Source organism: Chaetomium globosum, genomic scaffold (assembly GCF_000143365.1).
Source record: "Chaetomium globosum CBS 148.51 scaffold_5 genomic scaffold, whole genome shotgun sequence".
Classification (NCBI taxonomy): Eukaryota; Fungi; Ascomycota; class Sordariomycetes; order Sordariales; family Chaetomiaceae; genus Chaetomium; species Chaetomium globosum.
The window spans coordinates 1700967-1711377 of record NT_165980.1 but is presented as its reverse complement, the minus strand read 5'-3'; the positions used below and the strand labels follow the sequence as shown (position 1 = coordinate 1711377).

Genomic DNA, 10411 nt, shown 5'->3' with positions numbered 1-10411 from the left:
TTTGGTCGGAGGTGCATACGCAGTGGCGCCGGCTAGGAAATAGAGCGCAACCGAGATAGTCCGGAGGACTTGCACCAACTGGCCATGTTTTTCTCGACCGGACGGGTGTTCTGTAGCCAGACCCGTCGTAGCCAGCGATTTGGCTTGGGCCGTCATTTTGACTCGGCGCGCAATGACGCGGACCTCGTCTGCAGCGATGAGTGCCAAGCTTTCGGGTCGAGATCCGGGGAAGCGATGCAAGGGAGGCGTCGGTCAGCACAGCGGAGGGGCAAAAACGAGATTGCGAAACTCAAGGTCGAGGAGAGCGGTCAGATCAGACGGGCGGATGGTGGACCGGGTTTTGTTGTAGGTCGAGTTAAATGCAGTGGTTTGGTTGACCACATGGAACCCAAGGTAGGGAGCTACCCAGCCACAGGGACAGGCACCGACGGCGCAAGCTGAGCTGGTGCACCACTGCTGCAGGGTCGATGACCGACACTTCCGGTGAGATGGAAACCAACTACCGTGTATGCACAAGTACCATGTACGAATACAAAGAGACAAAGAGGCAAAGACCCGGGCAGCCCGTCACTATTTCACCAACGGGCACACACAACCACAGCCTTGCAGAAAAGGGGAAAAAAAAAAAGCCCAACGGTTTTAAACCTCGTGTGGCGCAGCTACTAATGACGGCATCGTCATTTAGCCCGGAAGGGAACCAAAGACTCGGGGACAATGTGAGGTTGATCAGGTGGGCATTTTCCAGTCGGTCGGTGACGGGATTGACCAACTTGCGTGATGGAGAACAATACATGTGCTCCATTGCTGATTGCTGCTGTCAAGCTGCTGAGTGTGCGGATATCCCCTGCAGCAAGCCCCACCACCATGATGCCAACCACTGCGAGCAGCCTGTCATGAGCTTGACTTGCTCCAGTCCCGGACCCTGCAAGGCGGGCAGTCGGAGCTGCTCGCTTTCCGTGCGCCGTGATTGGGTCTAGAGCTGCCTACGTGGGTACTGTCGGCTCAGATCACAAGGGCAGAACTCGGTTGCTCGTCACTGGAAATCAGATCCACCAAACAACCCCATCTTGAACCCGCGAGCTTCGGAGGTATTGCCGCCAAAAAAAAGACGGAACCTGACCCAGAGCTTCAACACCACGCCGACACCGCAACCGGAGAGAACAACCGTCACCAGCGCCATGTCGGGATGCCAGGTTCATTTCTGGCTCAAAACCGCCGCTCCCGTTTTGTCACCGCCATGACCTTGAAATACCCCACCATGGTCGCCCTCAGAGGCAGTTGTTGGAGGCTTGGAGGAAGAAGCACAGCTGGGGGATACCGGCTGTTCTCCGTCTCGGCCGCCCATAGGAAGATCCTCGATGTCGCCGTCCTCCCCGACCGAACCGTCCCCCATTACCAACAGACAAAAACCTCGTCGCTGCTCTCGCTACACTGGCCACAACCGCCGCAGAACATCCTGCTGATGCCCAAACTGCATGCACCCCGAGTCACGACAAGAGCCATCGAGTTTGCTAAGCACATATACAACAACTACCCGGGGCTCAACCTCATTTTTGAGAGCCACATCGCCAACGACATCCACGAAACACTGCCGTTTCCCATCTACACAACCGATCCGAACGATGCCCCGGCGCTGTTTGCGAAAAAGATCGATCTCGTCACGACTATGGGTGGCGACGGAACAATCCTACGCGCGGCGAGCCTGTTCTCCATGCACAATAGCGTGCCGCCGATACTCTCATTCAGCATGGGCACCCTCGGCTTCCTGGGTGAGTGGAAGTTCAGCGAATACAAGCGTGCTTGGAGGGAATGCTACATGAGCGGCTGCTCCGTGGCGATCGAAGATCTCGGCGACCAGCACACCAGCGCCGCCGTACCAGGCACGCAACCTGGCGCCGCGTCCAGCTTCGTCCCCCTCCCCGGCTGGGACAGCGTCCGTGGCAACGGCCAATGCATGGGCCTGAGCCGCACCTCCAAAGTCCTTCTCCGAAACCGGCTCCGGGTCGGCATCTACGACAGCGAAGGCCGTAACATCAACGAACAGCTCCTGCCCACCACGGTCGCCGAGCCCGACCTCGGTACCAGTAGCAGCGGGGGCGGTGGCAGCACCGGCACCAACCCCACAACCAACCCGCCCCACCTCCACGCCATCAACGAGGTGTCGATCGACCGCGGCTCGCACCCGCACCTGGCCATCATCGACATCTACGTCAACGGGCACTTCCTCACCGAGGCAGTAGCCGACGGCATCCTCATCAGCACACCGACAGGCTCCACGGCCTACTCGCTCAGCGCGGGCGGCTCCATCGTGCACCCGCTGGTCAAGTCGCTGCTCATCACCCCGATTAGCCCGCGCAGCCTGAGCTTCCGGCCGCTCGTCCTGCCGCTGCACACCAAGGTGGTGCTGAAGCTGAGCAAGCGCAACCGCGGCCGCGAGCTGCCCGTCAGCATCGACGGCAAGCGGCGCGTCGGCGTCACCATCGGCATGGAGGTGCGCGTCGAGGGCGAGCGCCTCGAGAAGGGCCGCGAGGGCTGGCGCGGCGGCGTGCCCTGCGTGATTCGCGCGTCGTCGACGAGGGGGGCCGAGGCGGATGGCATTGCCGAGGACGATGATTCGTGGGTGGGCGGGCTGAATGGGCTGCTGAAGTTTAACTATCCCTTTGGGGAGCCGCCTGAGGAGCCGTAGGAGGGGATGGAGGTGTTTTTGCTTGACATGGGCTGGATTGGTATAGAGAATATGATACCCTGAAATAAATTTTGTATACGGAGGCCGGTGTCTCTGCTGGTTTGGTGGGTATTGAGATGACTTTGCCGACTCCGATCTGGGCCTTGTCCTAAGCCATCCAGAACTACAGCCAACGCTTTCTAACCCGCCAGTATAAGCCGATCTGAGCCAAACCCACACATCCCCAAGGCGCCTCATGTAGGAAGCTGCGTGCGGTCTTGTTACATGACCAAAGCCCAGTACCGACTTCACTTCCCGGAGAGAAAACACAAAACGACGCAACGATTCAGCAAAGGGCACAAATTCCGCATTTCAAAAGCCATTATCCATTCATCAAACCTCATTAATTCCTACTACATACAACCAGCGGCCCCAATATAGGCATACATGTCACCTCATCAAAACCCCCCCTTCCCTTCACAGCGCCGCAACAGCACCCAAAAGCATCATGCCAAAGCTGCCGACAGCACCCACCACGGCCGCGCCCGCCGTCTGGATCGACGACGTCGCCGGCGGCGGGGTATCATCATCATCACCACCAGTCGGCGAGGGGATGGCGCTGCCCGTCGGGCCGGGCGTGACCATGGAGCCGCCCGACGAGGCCGTCTCGGTCGGCTCATCATCGTCGTCGTCGTCACCATCGCCCTCGCCGTCGTCGTCGCCGCCGTCACCGCCACCGGGGGTCTCGGTCTCGGTCGGCTCCGGCTCGGAGGGGGCGGAGGTGGTGACGGTGGCCAGGGTGGTGGTGGCAGGGGGAGGGGGCGCCTCGCTGCTGCTGTCGTCGCCGCCGTCGTCGCTGTCGCCGTTACCGACGTCGGCGCAGAATTTCTCCGTGGCGGGGAGGACCTTGTCTGTGGTCGGGGGGGAGAGGTGTTATTGGGGTTGTGCACTCGTTTATTTTGAGTGCGATGGAGAGAGGGTGAGGGGAGAGAAAAGGGAAGAAAAAGGGGGAGTGGTGGTTAAGGGCTGGGAAGGAGGAACGCACTCAAGGCGGTATCAAGGCCGCACTTGTCCACCACGCAGGGGGTGGCGGCCTGCTTGATGGCTTCCATGTTCTTGCACACGCAGGCGAAGTCGGTCGCCTCGCACGAGGTCGTGCCGATGCCGTCGATGATGCAGGGCAGGGAACACTCGGGGAAGATGGAGATGTCCTGGGCCGAGGCCGACGAGGCGGCGGCCAGGGCAAGGGCGACAGTGCTGTACTTCATCGTGGCGGTTTGGAGATGCGAAAAGGGCAAAGAGTTTGAGACAACGAGCGTCTGGTTATTAACCTGTTCTGGTCACGTAACGAGTGTGATGGGGAGAGAAGAGGGAGGACAAGGCGAGTCTAAGGACGGCGGACGGTCTTTTATACGGCGAGGTCTTGCCTTACATCACAGCCAAGAATCCGCTTTCCCGTGTCATGGCAGACCAGACGAACACGATCCAGCTCGGCGCTGGGGATGGGTGGAGACACACTATCCAACATTCCGTGAAGATGTTGGGAGATGGGCGCATGAAAGTCCTTCATTGGCCGGTCGGGATAAACCCGATGGGAGGCGAGAAGGTTCCCTGTTCCTGAATGCAACTTCCCCCAGATTGAGCGCCACAGGGACCGTCAGCCAAGTCGAAGGATCGAATCCGGGGAAGTGGGACGTTGCATATGATCGTGGGAAGGGGAACCTCGGCCCCGATACGCGGTGTGGCTGTCTGAGTTTTTAACGACTGCCCGAAACAGTTGTCCTCCCCGACCTTTCAGCTGATTGTGTAGCTCGAAAGCGTACCTCCGGCTCCTCAAGCTGACACAGAGGAAGTCCTATTTTGAGATTAATTCTTCTGTCTGCTACAGTGGCGTGGTGGGATCTGCCCGTGTGGACAGGATGACCCTAGTTTGGGTTGGTCTGTTGGTTTGGTCGCTAAGATTGTTTATGCTCCGATATTGTCCACCAACAAGGCCGCGTATCCGGCCGACCCCCCTCATAGAAGCACATGAAGCGATGTTTGTGACCGGTCTGCCGGTCTGCCGGTCTGCTGGTCTGCCGGTGTCCCTGTTCCATGACTTGGTTGGTACATTCACGGAATGATAAAAAGAACCAAGAGATTGAACTCAACCATCACCAATCAATACCATCCTGACCACCCCCTTTCCACACCCGCGCATCAATTCGTCAACAAAACATGCTCCCATCAGAAGCACGGCTAGGTAAGGTACTCAAGGAGACGAAGAAGGTCGAATGAAGCGGCAACCTCCCCCCTCCCTCCTTCCTTCCCCTGACATGCAAAGCGGGCCGTGAACCCCAAATCCAGCTAGCGTCCCGATGACTGACAGGGGCTCAGGCCAATTTTGTGGGGAAACAGTCCCCCTGCACCCTGCACCCTCCCCCATCTGTCTCCCCGCATCCACTTCCTGCCTTTCCTGTCCTTGGACATCACCCCAACTGCAGCTGCCCGATGCCGAGGCCGACCACCAAGGCGATGCCAAGAGACATATGATTGTGCTGGCGCTCTAATGTTTGCTTGTGTCTACGGTTTCGTGTTGGTTAGGTTATTTGCCTTAGTTTGGCCCTCAGCTTCATCACTGGCATTGATGCGAGGTGCTGTTAGGTACATGAATGAGAAGACAGTGATAAACCTTTCTCGTTGACTATCCCTAATTATCTTGAGAACACGCCTTATTTAACATTATCGAACCATGTCAAAGTCCAAGAAGCCCTTTGAGATTGGAGCACGACACAGCAACTAAGAAACAAGGAGAGAGAAAAGTGATACAAAAAAATGGAGTGCCAATGCCAGCGCAAGTGCCAGCGCAAGTGCCAGTGCCAGGGACGGGATATGTATTCACTTACGCCCTTGTGCTGTGTTTCCCCTTGCTTTTTCCTCCTCTATTTTTCTTATTTTGTCCACAGCAGTGCGGTGTTTTAGATACCCTTGAAACCAGAAACACTGAACCAAACCTCACGCGGCAGGCTCAGACAAGCACCCACGAAATCACACGAAATCATGTTGATTGCTGGACTGAACTGTTAGCCTTTGTGTAGTAGCTGGGGGAACGAGGACTTTCGTGACAATTTTGACACTTGCCACTAGGCTACCGGCACTCCTGGTTTTGTTGGAATTGGCTTGCCGGGCTGGTAATTATCAGGTCCGGGTTGTTTCAAGTCGTATTGGCCACCCAAGTGATGACAGTGCCATGGCGGTGTCAAAGAGGGAGCCCGGACTGGTGAGCCCGCATGTCAGAGCAGGATAGGGTTCCCTAACCGGGTCACATACCCTGGGCCTGCTCACTGAGAAGACTCGAAGGGTGTGTATACTCACTACTCACAGCATTTGTTGGGACTTCCAGGCGAGTGTTTTGATGCTTTTGAGCCGATTGTTCAAGGTAGAAGACCACTGGTCTCCTAGGAGGTCCATCATATGTATACAAGGCTCAAACAAGACTACTCCAAAGACCATCCTTAACCATGGTCCTTCCCCAACATCGGACATCCCTCCCTTACCATTGAAGCCAATCAACCCGATGATGCAAGAAGAGGCCCTGTTCGACTCCATGCCCAGCCATCCGGCATGTTAAATACCATGATCCCTTAGTCACTGCACTTGAGCACAAGCCTACAAGGCATTCCTGAGTCAATAACAGAAAGCTGATCGCTGTGAGAGGCATATAAGAACCCGTGGCACAGCAAACCACACACAACACAATGAAGAAGGGCGAGGGTGAGACCGCTGGAACATGTGCTCAGGGTCACAACCCGAACATTCTTCTCCCCCCCTGACTAGGATGTTTGCTGTGCATTACTCGTCCAACCTCTCACAGATTCCGTCTCAACTCAGTCAAGGCGACACACAGTGAACCAGCCCTCTTCTATATACGGTCTTGGGAGGACCACAGCAGCACAGCAAGCAACCATTTCAAAACAGGCACAAGCAGCAGCGGGGTGGGGTAAAGCTTCCTCCCTCCCTCACTCACACAAACAACCACAAACAAACAGCCTTGCTGCCTGCCAGAAGGGCGCAACAAAAGCAACATTCACACACAAAATGGGCCGACCGACAACAAGAAGGCATCAAGCCTAAGGCAAGGCAAAAAACGAGCAACTTTTAGCATTGACCAACGCTTAGGTACATCCAATGCATCATCTACGGACCGGACCGGACCACTTGGCTGGGGCGAACGAATCAACAACAAAAAAACACACGCCGCCCCAACACAAGCAAGCCACCCCAGCGCTGCTCATCGACAACCAGAAACAACACAGAGCAAGCCAGACCAAACCAGACCAATCCCAACCCATCCCACAACAGCAGACAGACAGCCAGCCAGCCCGACACAGACCCAACGCGCTGAGAAGAGGCCTATCACAGCCTCCTCAGCACCACGCACGGGGGGCACTTCAAATCGGACTGACGGCCTCTGCCGCGCCCAACGACGCACCGCTGCCACTGCCCGAGCGCACGCTGCTGCGGCCCGAGCCGCCGGACCCGAAGCCCGAGCCGCCAGAGCCGGAACCCAACGAGCCGGATCCCGACCCCGACCCCGACCCAAACGCCGACCCGCTCTTGACGTGGAAGCCGGGGGGCGGGCCCCGCAGGGTGGTGGTGGTGGTGGTGGTGGTGGTGGTGGTGGCCGTGCCGGCCGACATGCCGTACGGGCTGCTGCTGCTGCCGCCGCTGCCGCCGCTGCCGCCGAGGAGTCCGCCGCCGCGGGTATAGTGGTGGGCGCCGACGGGCGCGCCGACGACGGTGCTCGCGTTGTTGAGGCTGTTGCCGCTGTCGTGGTCGTCTTCGTCGGTGGACTGTGTGAAGCCCGAGACGTCGCTGAGCATGGACGAGGAGCGGCCCCGCATCCGGTGAGGCCGCGGCGGGGTGCTGAGGGCGGCTTGCATTGGGGTCGAGAAGGTGGATAGCTGGGCGTGGGCCATGAGGGGCGTGGCGTGGGTGGACATGGGCATCGATACCGGTGGCCATGCAGGCTGCGGGTTGAACTGGGGGGCGGGGATGGTCGCCCAGGGCCCAGCGGACGTGAAGTGGTTCGGCTGCGGGCCCATGTCGTAGGTGGGCTCCTTTTGGAAGCTGGCGAGGTACTCCTGCATGTGGGCTGCCATGGCGTGGACTTGGGCTTGCTTGGTGGCGTTATTGAGGCGCAGGGCCTGGACCCTGTCTCGGAGATTCTGCTCGGCTCGCGCCAGTTCCGCGGCGAGGTTGGCGCGCTCTTGACGACGCCGCTCGGCCTCGTTTAACCCCCGGGCATTCGCATCCGTTATGCGCGCATGCTCGTCGTCAACCTTGGCGATGCGAGCAGCGATCTTGTTCCTCTTCGCCTGCAGGGTGGCCTTCTCCTCATCCAGAGCCTTGATCTGCTTGTCGATCGACGACTTGAAAGTCTTGAACGATGCCCGGGCCTTATCAAACTTGGCCTTCTCCGACGCCCACTCGTCATGCTTCGCGCGGTGCTCCTTGACCAGTTTCTCCGGTACTGCCTCGAGCTCCCTGAGCTGGGCCTCCAGCTCGCAGGTAGATTCCTCGGCACGTTTCTCCTGGATTTTGTTCTGGGCGATCTTCTGTCGCAATTTCTCGTCGTCACCCCCAGCAGTTTGAACGGCTGATGTGAGCTTCTCGATCTCTTTCCGGGTAGCATTGAGCTTCCGGTTATTGTCCTTCCGGACAGCCTTGAGGCGAGCCTTTTCGTCGGCAAGTTTCACCTCGGCTGCCGCGATCGAGGCTCGAAGCGTTGTGGCGGGGGAGTCATGGCGCGAATGTGACCGCGGCTTGGTTGTGGGCGCAGCTTCAGTGTCCTTGCTCTTCGCTGCGACGGTTCGAATGCTTGTCGAAAACAACACCTCACCCGTCCGTGTGCTGATGAACTCGCATTCGTAGTTGGATAGAGGGGTCAGACCATAAATGTCGCCGGTCCAACGCGTGCCCTCGTAGTTTTCCTCCTCTGGGTTCTCAATCGGGATAATTCGCGTTGGCTGCCAAATCGCCTTGTTGACCCGGACGTAGAATGGTTTGGAAGCATCGATCCCTTGATTGCTCTCTTCGAGAGGCACGTCGTCGTCGTCCTCAACGTCCGGAAAGTGACTGGTGTTAAAACAAACTTCGTCGCAACCGACGTAGCAGATCCATACTTGTTCAGGTTGGGTGTGAAAGGGCGCGTTACCAAGATTGTGAATGTCCGTGGCATTGGAGCCAGCCGACTCGCTTGCTGCGTGCGACAACTCGTACTCCTTGACCATGACAATCTTGGTGCTAGCAAGTGCGGCCCAGAGCGGCTGCTTGATCCTGACCTGGGCGCTCTGTTTCCTCCTTTTCTTGCTGGTGAGATGGGCCGCGCTTGTCTGTAGGTGAGCATCGCTGTCGGCCGCCATAAGGGCGACATCGGAACAACCTTCTCCTGGAAACGACACCGTCTTGCCAGACTCAGGGTCTAAAAGGCCCTGTGACTGCAAGTCCCGCCGCTCCCTGCGCAGATACCATTCTCGGATGCATCGAACAATGCCCTGTGTGAGGATGTGGATCGCCAAAACGCTCCTTACCCATCCGTAGGGGCCCTTCTTATCGAACATGCGTAGACTCGGCTCGGCGTCGGAAGATAGAAGACGGGTCGAGCCAAATATTGTTGTAAACCGAGACAGCCCATTCCACTTTTGAATCCAATGCGTCACGCCGACAATGCCAACACAGAGCACGATACCGGGGGTTGTTCCCTGCCGAGATGTGCCTCCGCCTCCTAACGTATACGAGATGACAACTTGAGCGAGATCCAGTATGAACTGCTGGACCGGCGCCCAGAGAAACAACCATATGAGCAACATGATAACATCCATCCAGATTAACGTCCACAGGGAGGGGATGCCCTGGCTGCCGTCAAAGATCTCGGTGATACTGAGACCCGAGCTGGTGGTCACCGGAGGGACAAAAGTGAGAACAGTGAAGAGCATGTAGATGGTGGCCAAGACAGCGGGCGACGCCTGCATGAGGATGATCAAGATGGCAATGGTGTCGGCCAGGGGGCAGGACCGGAGCACGGTGATGGCAAGATCCAAGGGGCCCGGGTCGCGGTGCACATTGGTATTCTTCGCATCGTTGACATCGATCCGCCGATGGGTTGCTTCGGAGACATCATGCGCGGAAGGGGCGGGGAGCGAATCGGTGGACGAGGACTCAGAATAGGTGCCCAGAGAACCGCGGCGCAGCAGCTCGGTCGCTCGGTGCTCGGGGGGCATGTCGTCGAGATGTGTGGCGAAACCATTCAGAGTAGTGGGAAGAGGGGGGACGGGCGGCACCGAGGCGCTGTCGACGGCGAGCTTGGAGCCGTCATCAAGCTGGGTTTGGCTCTTTCGCTTGATGACGCGCTTGCCGGGGCCTACCAGGCCATTCTCGTGGCGGGTGTCGCGCTGATTGCTCGCTGCCTGGTGTCGCTTTGCTGAATTTGACGCGCGAGGCATGCGCATCCAGTGACCCAGAAGCGAGTTCTGGGCCAGGCCAACGAGGGGGATGGGGGGGTCGAGGCGGCGGGCGTGGTGGGGGAGAGGGAGGGAGTGCACAGAGGCTGACTTTCCCCCAAAATTCTAAGCGATCACGTCCTCTCCTTTCCTCCTCGGGCGACGGCCAAGAAGTCGTACACGATACCAGTCGGCCTGGGATCGCACATGTGGGATTCGGGGGTATATACTTTGTAGCGGGGAGGTTTCGCCTTGACACAGTTGT

The 10411-nt window shown here is 58.2% G+C and overlaps 4 protein-coding genes across 4 annotated transcripts in view; 1 reads left to right on the top strand and 3 right to left on the bottom strand.

Annotated features, from left to right (window-relative positions):
• Positions 1-86, bottom strand: part of CHGG_07375 (uncharacterized protein) — a gene marked incomplete at both ends in the record, with an annotated part of 1432 nt that extends 1346 nt beyond the window's left edge. Inside the window, one exon of the mRNA XM_001225030.1 lies at positions 80-86. Coding sequence (XP_001225031.1) covers positions 80-86 — 7 coding nt within the window. The remainder of the gene's footprint in view (positions 1-79) is intronic.
• Positions 87-1258: 1172 nt separating this feature from the next.
• On the top strand, positions 1259-2686 carry CHGG_07374 (uncharacterized protein; the record flags this gene model as incomplete). The annotated part of the gene is made up of 1 exon (XM_001225029.1): positions 1259-2686. One exon carries the CDS (start codon positions 1259-1261, stop codon positions 2684-2686), a length of 1428 nt encoding a protein of 475 aa, XP_001225030.1.
• A 456-nt stretch (positions 2687-3142) lies between these two features.
• On the bottom strand, positions 3143-3933 carry CHGG_07373 (uncharacterized protein; the record flags this gene model as incomplete). The annotated part of the gene is made up of 2 exons (XM_001225028.1): positions 3143-3576; positions 3711-3933. The coding sequence occupies 2 exons, from the start codon at positions 3931-3933 to the stop codon at positions 3143-3145; spliced, it is 657 nt and encodes a 218-aa protein (XP_001225029.1).
• Positions 3934-7095: 3162 nt separating this feature from the next.
• CHGG_07372 (uncharacterized protein) lies at positions 7096-10149 on the bottom strand (the record flags this gene model as incomplete). Its single annotated transcript, XM_001225027.1, has 1 exon — positions 7096-10149. One exon carries the CDS (start codon positions 10147-10149, stop codon positions 7096-7098), a length of 3054 nt encoding a protein of 1017 aa, XP_001225028.1.
• Positions 10150-10411: the final 262 nt, after the last annotated feature.